At 39.4% G+C, this 14556-nt stretch overlaps 1 protein-coding gene across 4 annotated transcripts in view; it reads right to left on the bottom strand.

The window, feature by feature from the left end:
- Nucleotides 1–11674, bottom strand: part of NT5DC3 (5'-nucleotidase domain containing 3) — a 32767-nt gene extending 21093 nt beyond the window's left edge. For 2 of the 4 annotated variants that reach the window (XM_087968429.1, XM_087968428.1), the window contains exons 1-2: nt 8167–11674; nt 1946–2130 (exon numbers count right to left, since the gene is read on the bottom strand). In XM_087968429.1, coding sequence (XP_087824555.1) covers nt 1946–2130; nt 8167–8428 — 447 coding nt within the window. In that variant the 5' untranslated portion in view covers nt 8429–11674. Of the gene's footprint in view, nt 1–1945; nt 2131–7876; nt 8147–8166 lie in introns of those variants that run through there. The other 2 variants (XM_087968431.1, XM_087968430.1) reach the window with 1 other exon arrangement.
- Nucleotides 11675–14556: the final 2882 nt, after the last annotated feature.

Here is a 14556-nt window from a genome sequence, read left to right as displayed (position 1 = left end):
TACAAATGTGTAATCTCATGCATCCACAGGAAGGCCAGTTCTAAATTCAAATATTCATTGCTTACTCTTTCCTTCCATTCACATCCATAATGCCTCTACAGAAGAGGCGGCTCTGTGAAAAAATTTTTCACACTTACTCTCTCTACTCAGCAGAACTTAGAAAGTTGGGGAACGTTTGTTAAATTGCACTTGATCTAATTTTATTTCATAGGTAATTCTTGGTCATTATTTTGGTTCCATCAAACAGCTAGCCCCGTAGAAATAGTTCTGTTCCAGGCTTTCATTAAACCAGAGATTGCAACCAGTTGTGTGTTAAGATCCAATTTCTTATTTACTATTACAAAGATATTTATAGATATGAATATTTTGCCACTGACCTTTGGACAGAAATGCAGTCCTAGGTACTGTATGCTTAACAAACTATATTGGGAACTCAGTTCACATAGACAAAAAATGTTCAACCCTCATAGTAAACAGAGGGTTAATACTTATGTTTACTAATGCAATGAAGTCCTTTGGTTGGGACAGCAAAATCAGCAACAAAGACTTCATTTATTTTCAAACAAGGGAATTTTTTTAGGGTAGCATAGTTATATATTGCACATGATTGCAGTAATCTGTTAATGGAACATTTTCGTCTCCCTGTATAGATAGTCCTTGACTTACAGCCATTGGTTTGGCGATTGTTCGATGAAAGTGACTTATGATGGGTTTTCCCACTTATGGGCATCACAGCATCCCCAGGATCACGGGGTCAAAATTCAGGTGCTTGGCAATCAGTATGTATTTACAACAGCTGTAGCATCACAGGGACGTGTGATCACCATTTGCAACCTTCTCAGCGAACTTCCAACAAGCAAAGTCAATGAAGGAGCTGGATTTTCTTTTTTAAAAAAATCACGATTCACTTAACTGTGGTGATTTGTTTAACAATGGCAAAAAAAGGATGCAGAGTTGGGACGTAAGTTGAGGAGTATCTATAAAGAATTTTCTAAAATTTCTGTGGTCTCAACGTAATGGGCTGCACCTGCCCCTTCCTCTGAAATCTCACAAATATGCGCATAATGTCTGTACACCTCTTCTATATAGTGGAAGGCAGGATACAATTATCTCCTTACACTTTGGCCCAAAGAAATAACTGTTGCAAGATGGAGTTTTGACCTACAGAGCACAAGTTTGGAGCAAGAACTGTCCTGTCCACATCATCCAGGTAAGTGGTACAGGTGATCTTTGACTTATGATTGTAATGAAGCCTGACTATTATAGTCACGGCAATTGTAAGGCAGGTCATCATGTGACCAACTTTGGGGGTTTATTGTAATTCTGGTCACTAAATGACCAGTCTTGAGTTGAGTACTACCTGTACACTAGAGTTAGGAATAAAATTCGTACTCCTGAAAGATAACATAGCAATAATAATGCATGTCTTCAAAGCTTTTGACAACGATTCGCCCAAAACTCATGAATTTAGGCCGATGCATATTCTAAGGCAACCTTACCCTATGTTCCCTCCAGATGTGCAGATATCAACTCCCAGAATTCACTTTGCAACGTGGTCACTCCTGTGAATTCTGCAGTTATGGTTTGCACATCTGGAGAGCATGTAGTTTGGGGAAGGGTATTCTATAAACCAATCAATCTTAAGGATGACATCATGAATACAGATCCTTCTAAGAAATTATTAAATTTTTAATTCTGGGTGAGCTAAATTCTGAAATACTGCATGTTGTATGCAAGAAAAAGCAATGAAACCAACTTCTTGTCAATTTATATTCTTGAATCCATTTGAAAAATCTATGCAAGTTCTGCAATATAATTTATGTCAAGACAACACAAATCTTCTGTATGCTTTTTATCCATAATTTATTTCTTGCTATACAACTTGCTTAATTATCTGAATTTCCAGTATATTATGGCACCCCCCCATCCTGGTATATCATCTTACCCGATGTTCATTGATCAAAAGGTCCCGGGCAGCATTAAAAATCAGCGTATGCAAATGCTTGGAATAGAAAACCAAAGTGTAGTCATAATCAAAGCCGTAGATTTCTATATCTGAGAGACTCATTTCATTGTTGGAAAAGATAGCATCCGGATTCAACAAATTACTCATGATTGAAGGGACTAAGTCTATGGAAGAAAAAGACACATAGAAACAGAACAGGTATTCATAATATATATCATAAATGGGATGCATCTACATAAAGGGTACTTAATGCTATCCTTTAGCTAACATGAGGCTGATTCTGATCTTTTCAGTAGCTCAATGAGATAGTGGTCATTCAGATTTTCCCAAAGGAAGATCAGGATATAAATATAATAGAGAAACAAAAAACAGACCGGTTGCAAGCTACGCAATAAACTTGCTGCTTGCCTTTTACATGGACAATTTCATGGAAGAAGCCAGATAGGGAAATTAACTCAGAGCTCAAGATGAAGTTACTGAACACCAAATCCATCTGTAATAAACAGATTAATCCACAACTGCAGACGGAAGTACTTAGAATCTGTCACTGAAGTGTGGCTGGATGAAGAGATATCACCCCTCGCAGAGACCTGTCCTGCTGGGTTTCATGTTTTGCTCAACCCTGGTCCTACGGCAGGGAAAATGCTATGGTAATCATTTACTGGGAAATGCTAGCTGTCATGAACAATACTGTTCTATAAACCAGAAGAGTGGTCTAAACTGAGATGCTGAACCAGAGACAAGCTGAGAGTACAGTTATTTTACTGTGTTCCCAGTTAAATAGTGGCATCCCTCACCATCATCTATGAGATTTCATTGTGAGGATGGCTGCTTGAAGCTCCCCTCTCTTTGTTCAATGGAGCTCAGTGACCATCACAAGATTTGTCCCAGATCATCACTGATCCAACATGTGGCTCTTCTGATTTGTTCACCTTGGGATAATTGCCCCATGATTTGATTCTTGGGAACCTTCCCCAGCCCATTTTCATGAACGGATTACTTATGCTGGTGGGGTTAACTGGAGCTTAGAGGCAACAACATGTCTTTGAAATACAAGAAGCTCCTTTTCTGGATACCCTTTACCTGTTCAATACTTACTGAAACGGTTTGCCCTTTTGTATTTTAAATGTTCATGCCCATACTTTTGCATTGGACTTCCCAGCATGTGGCATGACCTGGGTGATTTTATCTTAGCTAAGGAGTTAAGCAGAGTTTGGCCTGGGTAGCTGTTGAATGGGAGACCACCAGGAGATATACAGTAAGAGCTTTATATAAGACCAAGGGTGTCAAACTGGTGGCCCACAGGCCGGATGCGTCATGTGCAGGCCATATCCACCCCAGTTCTGCATAGGGGGAAACTGTCGCAAAATGTCACATGACAACAATGTGACACCACGAGTTTGACACTTGTGTGCTAGACCAAGACTTCTTGATCTAGCACATGCATCCTAGAAGAATGTAATGGCAAACTACTTCCATAGTATTGCCAATGAAACTATTGTGATAAGTCACCAGGAGTCACATTCAAAAAAATAGTTAAAATAAAAATCCTCATTCAGGCATAAAGTTAATCTTACTCATAAAATTCCTGTGAAGATTAAACTGGAAGGCCATTTAGGCTATCCTGAGCTCACTGGAAGAAGTACAAATACAAGAATTGAATTATTATGTTAAATGCAATGATGCTGAGTTATTAAATTTGAAGTTCAGAAATCATTTGTTATATGGATCATAACTGAGTCAACATTGAAACACTTGAGTATTACATGTAAATTGTTACCTTACCTTAACTTCCCATCTTTCCCACCCTTAAAGATTCAGACCCATGCACATACAAATGAAGCAGATCTTGGACAAATGAAACCAGGAAAAATTCCCACTGATTTTACCAATATGGGGTATTTTATCTTTCATTTTTACTGAGCAATTAAAAAGTTTCTACAGTTTTTATCTGACATCCTTACATTATATAACTGTTCTTTCCTATATTAACCTAAATTTAAAATAATCATCTCATCTTTCCTAGATTATATTTATAAATTAGATTGGAAAGATAAATTAGACTGAGATATAAAGACTGTACATAAGTATGTAACAGCTTGCCTATTTTATAGCATTAATAACATTGGGTTTTATGGTTAGAAATAAACAAATCTATCATTCTTGGGGGACAATATAATGCAGCAAAATATACATGGCTAAAGTGTTCAGCAAAACTAGTATCACGAGACTACATTAAAAAAAATTACTTTTCCCAACATAGCAGCAATAACAAAGAAATCATGGTAGACTGCCTCTAAGATTTACACAGTCAGTTCTCTTCTTTTTAACTTTGTCATCTTTGTGGTTATCTTGACTCTACATAAAGAACCTTTTGTTCATTGCTCAACTTTTCAGTTCTCATAATTTTGACCTCTGTATGTTAATGTTTGAACTATTTGATTCTTGTCTTTTACTGCTGAATTTGATATTACATCTTGTTTTGCATTTTAATTTTTATACTTCCTTACAAATTGCCCAAAGTATTTGACACAGCACAAAAATGTTAAAGCAAACTAAACTACTCCATAATTTGTACAGCTCACTTAAAATATACCAGTACTTGGCTTTCTGTCTTCTTTCTAACTGTTTATAAAACCTGCAACTATCTTAGTAAGATAAAATTGCTTGCATGAAAATCCTTACCTAATAAGGTAAATGAATCTATTCTGGAACACTCTTTAAATCTTGAAGCTACGTAACATAATTTGGCTTTTTAATAAAATGCATATCATACCTGATAAATAGTACTTTGAAATACTTTGAAAAAAGCATAATTTAGCATGGCAGCATGATGCCCCTGCCCTATTTAAACAAAAATATGAATGCATACATGAAATATAGTTTCTGCAGCACAAAATCTAGAGAGAAAACTTAACCTAATTTATGCAACAGCTTATTTGAAAAGCATTGCAAAAAAAAGGGCAAACATCTTAACTCACATACTGTATTGTACTTCTTTGCTGAATTAACTACTGCTACTCTTACTATTTGTTGAGGAAGGTTACATGAGTCTGGTTTGTAGTTCATTTTATTGGAATTCACATGTTATGATAAACCATGGCTTGTTTAGTCATGATTTGTAAATAAATCAAATTGTCCGGTTCACACTACATACTAGTTCACATGCCATGGGTTGCAGCACCTCATCATACAGAACAGAAAGACAACATTATGGTTTTGTACAATATGTGAACTCCAGGTTTACCTTGGAGTAAAATCAGCCAGGAACATATTGCTAGTCCTCAGAAATTTATCTAATTACCGTATTTCCCCCAAAATAAAATTGGGTCTTATATTAATTTTTGCTCTAAAAGATGCATTAGGGCTTATTTTCCAAGGAAATACGGTACTAAATGCATCTGGCTGACAATCTTAACTGGGGCTTATTTTGGGGGTAGGGTTTATATTACAAGCATCCTGAAAAATTATGCTAGGACTTATTTTCCAGTTGAACATTATATTTGGGGAAATATGGTAGGAGGCCCTCACAACAGCGATCCATGAAATTATGATTGGACTATAGCAATGCACTCTGCAAAGGATTAACTTTGAAACCATGAGTAAGCCATCCTAATTAGATGGCAGCTGTGCTGAGGCCCTTGCAAGTGGTTGTCTATAGGTTTCCAAATCCAATTAAAACTCTAACCAAGAGGCCTATACTGAATGTTCATTCTCCAGTTTGATTTTTTTTATATAACAGCTTTGCTGCCCAGATAACTCATTGTGATAGAAAGCCCGTGTCTCTATTTTCTAGCATGCTCTGAGCAGCAAAGTAATTTCCTAGGTTTGAATCAAAATATCTTCATGACACCCTGAATCATTCATTCATTCATTCATTCCATGTCCCACTTTTATCTTTACAAATAACTCAAGAGGGTGAAATATCCAGCAGACTTTTTTCCTATTTTCTCCACAACAACTTTGGGCTGAGAGTGGTTGACCAGCCCAAAGTCACACAGCTAGTTTTCATAGCTAAGGTGGGACTTGATTTCATAGTCTCTTGCTTTCTAACTTGGTGCCTTAACCACTAGACCAAAACTGGTTCCATGTACCAACCTTCATGTTACACTGATCAGCACAATCATTATTATTTTTGGGCTGATGAAGACATAAATATTTCAAAGGAACACCAAAAGCAAACTGATCCACAATCATGTTTGGTAGATTAGTATCTCTTACATTTCCTCAATTTTAAAATGGCCTATCACCTTCAACAATGCCTTTACTATGTTCCAAAAGTTTATTTTAAAAAAAAAACAATATCCAAGAAGCATAGGTCTCTTAAAAGGGGACACAAGAAAAAGATACCAAACCAGGAATGAATGGACTTTTCAGGGTTTTTTGGACTGTTTTAGATAAAATGATTGTTAATGTCTTGAAAGAATTGCTGGTAAGCTCCATAGTTTTGTTAAAATTCACCAATAGAGGTAAGCTGCAGCTAGAATTTTAAGGAGTGGAGTAAACATGACCTTCTGGTTGTTATTAAAGTGCAATTATCACCCATACCAGCTAGCAAGTCTAGCAACATCTGTTGTACTTAGTAACTTGCATCTCAATCCTCAAGTCATTTGAATCCTCGCTTAATTTTCTTCCACTTCTAAATAGGATAGATTTGACAGGTCCATCTTCAAAGAGCAAAAGCTGATTCATGATACATCCAACTAATATGTTGGCCATCACAGAAGCTGTCAGGAAAGATTAGGGCTATATTCCCAGGAAGGTCCCCGTCACAGAGCACTGCACTCACTGTTGTGATTCATTGCAACCAGGTTCATATCTGAGAGACTGAAGATATTTTCTAATGCTTTATAAAAACAGGTGAAATTATCTTATTTCTTCAAAAACTCTACTTTAACCCCTTGAGTTATACAGAGCAATATAACTCCTGTCTAGGAAAACTTACAGAAGGCTTCAGCTTCTTTGTCCTCAGGAGGAAAGTGTGCCAGAATGTAAAGGGCCATTACCAACCATGTCCCATTGATTGATTCACAAAAGCCACTCCTTTGATCATCTATATGAGATGGACAGAATATGCTTGGGAGAGTTATTCCTGGCATGTCCCAACCACACACTTTATAGTAGCACTTTGAATGGAGCTCAGACTCAACTGTAGCAACCTAAGAATAGAAGGAATTCTGCAATGGCAGCAACATTTCTTTATGATTTCTTTACATTTTAACAAAAGAAAGAGCCCCTATAAAAATCTTACCCGTATTCCCTAGGGATTACCCCCTTTTGGGGTTGTTTTTTTTATCCCCAGTACTTCTTATTCAAAATGCCTCTGATTTAATTATTCTCTTCCTAGTGGCAGAGCTTTGTCTGATTCTCTTGTACATTTGCTTGCACCTAAGGTTCCTAGTAATCCTTACCTGCCTGTGAGGCCAAAGCAAATTAAAACTACTGCAACTGGAGATTCTGATTGGATTTTCACATGTTATTTAAAAGTGAACATTAAAACAACTACTGGGGCTGTAATTTATGCTGCAGCCTAGAATTAAGCAAGTAGGATGTTTAACCTACCTGCCTCCCAGAGTTTTTGAAATAATACCCGCAGGCAGGGGGGATTCACTAAGGGTTTACTATGGGTTTCCCCAAGTCCATTTCCTTATACATTATCCAGAGATCAACAGCACACCGTTCTTCTACCAGGACATCCCAACGTCATAAAAACACCCCAATTTTCTTACTGATAGAGGGCTCCGTGTTTGTGTGTAGAGTACAGGCATCCTCGGCGACTACCTACAAATCCAGTACCACCACCATTGCCTGGTTTACCACCTGCTCAACTCTCAGCTTCTAAGCTCAAGCCATTGCAGGGCGACAAACCTGCTCCCCCGTGACCTTGGCCAAGGAGATCGCTTTCCCCACCTCGAAGCAGAAGCGCATCACCTCGCACCGTGGAGTAAGATTGTTTTTAAGTCCTTTTGGAGCCCGCCCAAAACGAAGAGGAACAAAAGAGGGAAGTGAGACGAGGAGGAGGGCAAGCCCCCTGACTACGATCCTCGAGGGGCAGCGAGGGAAGCCGGAAGCTTCGTTTCTGAAAAGGCGCAAAAGCTGCCCGGAGCCAAAACGCGCAACAGGCACCGCGCCAAAGAAGGTAGGCGAGCGCGCTCGCCCTGCTGGGACAACCTCCGCCCCGGTCCCCGATTCTCTCTCACCTTTGGTGACTCTTTTGGCCTCGTTGTAGCTTTTCCACAGGTAGCTCTTCATATCCGGAGGCGGGGCGGAGGGCTGCTGTTGCTGCTGCTGCGGAGACAGCGTGCAGTAAGGCTTCGCTTTTAAGCCGCCGCTGCCAAGAGAAAGCCCGGCGGAGAGGTCAGGAAGAGGCACAGCCGCCGCCGCCGCCGCCCTCCTGCCAGCATTGTCTTTCCCTGCTGCTCTGAGAAGGACCCTGAAGGTACCAGCAGCCGCCACTGCCATGACCAGCTAGCTCCACAGCCTCCAGCGCCTTCAGGCAGGATCGTCGGCGAGGCGCGCGCCGGAGTTCTCCTCTCCACGCTTGCAAGCGCCGCCGGCTGAAGTCACTTCCTCAAGCCCCGCCTCCTCCGGCTTCTCCTCCTCGCAGAAGACAATCCTGGGGTCCGGACGCCGCGGATTGCTGCGCAAGAGCTCCGGCCCCCCCTCCCTCCCTCCCACCCACCCACCCAGCGCACACATAGCGATAGCCCCCCTTAGACTTATATACCGCTTCCCAGGGCTTCCCAGCCCTCTCTAAGCGGTTTACGGTGTCCGCGTATTGCCCCACCAACAATCTGGGTCCTCGTTTTACCGACCTCGGAAGGATGGAAGGCTGAGTCAACCCTGAGCCGCTCAGTACTGCATTGTATCCGCTGCGCCACCACGGCTCCTGTTGCTCAGATGAGCCTGCGGGCTCCTGCGGCCCCTGACATCGCCCTTATTCCGCCGGTGAACGGCCTTTTAAAACTCTCTCGCGTGTTGAATCGAATGCTTTGCTCGAAAAAGGAAGAATTGCGTGGCGTGGTTCATGGTCGGAGGTAGAGGCCGCGCCCGGGCGTTATATTGGCGGCGTAGGGAGGAACTTCACATCTCCCACATCTGGATGGATTTTCCCAAAAGTGCTTTTTTCAGGAGGCAGCTGGGCTTTCTTGTTTTTTCTTGTCCTGAAAAAGCACCTTTGCTACATGACTGAGAATCTACAGATCTGCATGGATTGTCCCCTCAGGAGACTGAAGCAACTTGCGGTTGGTTGGGCCAAGCCTCTTCTGGTTACTTTTGAGTAATCCTGGAGGGATGATGTCCCAGATGAATGGATAGAGATAAATGTCTGTTATCTTCCTTAAAAGGGGACCAGAGTCAACCCAGTCTGGATCCTACCTAACACCACCACTCTGGAGAATGATTGAGTTGTAAGGAATATAGTGATTGGCTCAACCATGAGGTGAACTAGACAGTGACCAGATTCTGTAAAAAGAAACTGTTGAAAAAGGCATGGAAATCTGGAATCATCTAACACACTACATTCAAATCAAAATACTGTATCAAAATACTCTTATCACATTACAGAATAATTTAGTAGCATAGTATCTGCTGAGCAATAATACAAAGTGTCACATGCAAATGATTGATGAACAAACATGAGAAGGTTAAAATGTATTTAATTAGTTTATAGCACGATCAGCTGCATAGGCCGCAGCACAGTTGGGCAATTACAGAGGAATGAGATGACCAGACAATCCACTTCAGATTCCATTTGCTGGTGGAAAATGCCTCCTGAAGTGACCATTCAATTACAATGAAAAAGAAAAGGTAACTTGCATTTAAATCTTCACAGGCCTTAAATCTTCACACTGTCATGCTGTAGGACATAAACCTTTTAAAATAATAAGGTATACCTACTGCTAAGCATAATTTGGATGGCCCAATGCACTGCCACATGGGCAGATACGTAAAACAACATTGTATAAGGGTTGGGATACCATCAATGGTCTGAAAATGGGCAAACCTTTGGTAAGGTATGCTTTGACAATATTGTACCTAACAACATGGGACAACAACCTGCTTGTATCCCCATTATTGCCAGAGCAGAAAATAGGACATCAACTAATTTGTATTAATATTCAATTATATTACCAATACAGGTCCTCAACTTACGAATATAATTGAGCCCAAAATTTCTGTTGCTAAGTGAGACATTTGAAAGGTGAGTTTTGCCCCATTTTATGACTTTTCTTGCCACCGTCGTTAAGTGAATCACTGCAATTGTTAAGTTTGTAACATGGTTGTTAAGTGAATCTGGCTTCCCCATTGACTTGCTTATCAGAAGGTCGCAAAAGGTGATCACAAGATCCTGGGACACAGTAACCATCATAAATATGAATCAGCTGCCAAGCGTCTGAATTTTGATCACATGGCCATGGGGATGCTGCAAAGGTGTAAGTGTGAAAAATGGTCATAAGTCACTTTTTTCAGTGCCATTGTAACTTTGAACAGTCACTAAGTGAACTGTTGGAAGTGAAGGACTACCCTGTTTTATGGTTATGTACATAGAGTCATGGTTTTGTTCATTACAGTAGAATATATGTTAAAGAAAGCTCTATCTCAGAAGTGCTTTATTATTAGCCATGTAGTCTTTAGATTTATTACCTTAATATGATACTAGGGGCAACTGCAGGGGCGGATATAAAAGTCAAGGTAGTGGCCATAACTGCTCCTTTTTCTGGGGTGGGACATTAATGACACTGATGTCATTGTGACTTTTTTAACCACATTTCAGAGGTTTGCCCTTGTCTGCTTCCTAGGGCTGAGAGTGAATAATTGGCCCAAGGTCCTTTGGCTGCCTTTGTGGTTAAGATGTGACTAGAATTCATGATTCTCCCTCTTTTTAGTCTGATGCCTTTACCCAGGTGTGTAGAAGTGGCAGCCTGTGGGCCGGATGCAGGCCACGCCCATCCCAGTTCCGTGTAGGCAAAAAACGCTGCACTACATCACATGACATCAACATGACACAGCAAGTTTGACACCCATGCCTTAACCAGGACTACAAACTGACTCGCATCAGTATATTGATATCACTATATTGTCATTAGCATTTAATGGCAATATGTAATGGTAATGTGTAGCTCTGTGGTATATATTTGAATAGATGTGTGGAAAATTTGCTACACAAAGCAAGCCAGAAAGAATTTACTCTGAACGATTTCACCCTTTATATCAGGCAGAATGAAGAGTTTCAAAATATTGTTCGCAAAACAAGAGTTTACATATGAACTTGCAATTACATTCCAGTGAGAAAGTACCAACATATAGTATATGAGGGAAGTGTCGGGATGGCCAATGTTTGATGGACTGGACAAACTGGTTGAAAATGTAAGGTTGTATAGAATCCATAATCACTGGGAACTATCACAGAGATAAAACATTCCATGTGGTTCTTCCACTTCCTTTCTTCTGGAGCTCTAACCTGATTTAGCCAGCTGGGTTTTGAATTTTCAAGGAATATATGGATGTGAGAATAAGTGGAGTTTTTACTTAAGAAACATAAACCTGCATTTATTTTGACGTGTCCAAATATCTGGAAAGAAGAAAATAAACAGAAATGGATGTTATTTTCAGAACTCAGTATGACTGTAGTTTTAAAATAATTTAGATGTTTTCATAGCAGATAGACAGAAAATTGAAATTCATACACAGAAATAAACATACTGTACCTCTACCATTGTAACATTTTTACTTCTTAGCCAACAAAACCATGCAGCTCTGAGTATGACTTCTCAAAAATAAGTTTTCTTGAGCCCAGCATGGTTTATTCACAGGTAAGCATACTATATGTAGGATTTTATTCTTTACCAGATAAGTCAACATAAATGTCAGTACTTATTTATTTTATGCAATTTATTGGCTGTCCATCTTACCATAGGGTAACTCTGGGCAGATTTATCAATCTGATTTCTATATACAACAGTATGGAAATGTAGAAATTTAATATATGACATTTTTAATTAGATTTTTAGATCATCATAATCTTAGGGCTCTTGGTGGTTTACAAAATATTTTTCATTGGCAACAGACCTCGTGAGAAGTCAGGTGCTTAGCTGAACTCTATTCTAGAAAACCAAAATACTGTGTCAACAGATTTACAGATGTCATGCTTCTTAGCATACTTTTCAGGTCAAATGGTAAAACGTAGCAAATCTAATGCTATAAATTGTTCCAAACTTACAAGGATATTAATCATTTGGTTTCCAGTGAGAGTTGTTACATTTAAGTCTACACAATCATATATAATAATCTTGGTTGCAAATTACTTATCCCAAAGTATTCAAATCATTCTTCACTAAGGATGGAACTAGAATAATGCATTAACTGCATAAATAGCCTTTAATGGAAGAAAAGACATATAATTCTAACGTAATTTCCTTCCAGGAATTATATCACTAAATTAAAAAGATACAGCAAGTTAGAACAGGCTGTTCCAAGTATGATTTAAATAGTGTCATATAGCCAGGCAAATAACTGTCAATGCCAGAACAGGCACAGAGTTCTAAGAGTAATTTCCCTCCACAAATTAATCCACTAAATTATTCTCCTTGGAACAGAAACCAAACCAAACAAAGATTAATGGCCAACACATAAAATGTGAAGAGGGGAAAAATCATAACATGTCTGTTTGCCCATTACTTTACCTATTCTTTTTCCTCTGCTTTTCTTAACCTTTCCTATTTTTCTCCCATCTGTCTACAAATGCAAATGATTCAGGATGTAAGTAGTCACCCTACCATACCCGGGCCACAGAAATCCAGACCATGGCTGGAAAGCAAAAAGAGACATTGAAAACTCTGTGCTGCCCTCTAGTGGATATCTGGATTTTTGCTGCCCAAATATGATAGGATTATCCAGTGTTCTCTAAACAGCTTCATACAGCCAAGGGTTGGTTGGAATCAGCAGAATCCAAATTGAATACATAAAAAGAAAACAAAATGAAAGGTCTGCAAAATCTTATGTAAAACTACATGCTTTAAATCCATTACTTTGACAAGGAAGTACAAATTGGATACAATTATGCCCAAATGTCCCTGCAGAACAATAATATTTGCCATCTTGCACCTCCCTAACTAAAAAATCCAGATTGGTGTAAGAGCAAGGAACAACAATTGAGACATATGAGCTCTTAAATTCTATACTGCACACTAAAAGCAAGCTCATTTTCCAAAACCATTGACATGTTTAACACAAGCTGTCTTCACACATATAAATAACAAGAAAAAAATCAAGGAAACAGTCCACTAAAGAGAGAAGGCAAGGAAGTAACAGGCAACAGAGAAAAAGCAGTATTGCTTAACTCATTCTTTGCATCAGTCTTCACGCAAAAAGAAACTATAACTCAACCCACCAAAAACAACTGTAAAAGACAGACCAGAAATAAAAGTTAAAATAAGCAAAAAAAAATAGTAAGAGAACACCTGACTGATCTTGATGAACACAAATCACCGGGGCCTGATGGATTACATCCCAGAGTTTTGAAGGAGCTGGCAGAGGTCATCTCAGAACCACTGCACCACATCGTTCAAAAATCCTGGAGCACCGGGGAACTATCAGAGGACTGGAAAAGAGCTGATGTGGTTCCCATCTTCAAAAAAGGGGGAAAAAACAGACCCAGAAAACTATAGACCAATCAGCCTAACATCAATACCCGGGAAGATACTGGAAAAGATAATAAAAAAAACATCTGCCAACATCTAGAAACAAGTACAGTAATAACTAGCAGTCAGCACGAGTTTGTTAATAACAGATCATGCCAAACCAATATTATTTCATTCTTCAACATAGTGACTAAATTAGTAGACCAGCAAAATACTGTAAATATTATATATTTAGATTTCAGTAAGGCATTCGACAAAGTAGACCACAATCTACTTCTTAGTAAGCTAGAAAAAAGTGGAATAGATAGCACCACCACTAGATGGGCTCGCAACTGGCTGACAAACCGTACTCAATGAATAGTCCTTAATGGGTCTAAGTCTACATCGAGGGAAGTAAGCAGTGGGGTACCACAAGGTTCTGTCTTGGGCCCAGTACTCTTCAATATCTTTATTAACAACTTAGATGAGGGACTAGAAGGGGAACTTACCAAATTTTCAGATGATACTAAGCTGGCAGGAATAGCTAACACCCAAGAAGATAGGCTCAAGATTCAGATGGATCTTGACAGACTAGAACATTGGGCCGTATCTAACAAAATGAAATTCAACGTAGAGAAAAGTAAAGTCCTACACTTAGGCAAGAAAAACCAAAAGTACCCATATAGACTGGGTGAAACCAGGCTCAATAGCAGTAATTGTGAGAGGGATCTTGGAGTCTTAGTGGACAACCAGCTAAATATGAGCAATTGGTGTGCAGCAGCAGCCAGAAAAGCTAATGCAATCCTAAGTTGCATTAACAGAGAGATATAATTGAGATCAAGTGAGGTACTATACTACTCTATAAAGCCCTAGTAAGACCACACCGAGAGCACTGCGTCCAGTTTTGGTCACCACATTATAAAAAGGATGTTGAGACTCTAGAAAAAGTGCAGAGAAGAGCAACCAGGA

This window comes from Notechis scutatus, chromosome 6 (assembly GCF_049901735.1).
Source record: "Notechis scutatus isolate UNSWTSFEM ecotype Mainland chromosome 6, rNotScu1.2, whole genome shotgun sequence".
NCBI classification, from domain to species: domain Eukaryota; kingdom Metazoa; phylum Chordata; class Lepidosauria; order Squamata; family Elapidae; genus Notechis; species Notechis scutatus.
This window is presented reverse-complemented; position numbering and strand designations above follow the sequence as displayed.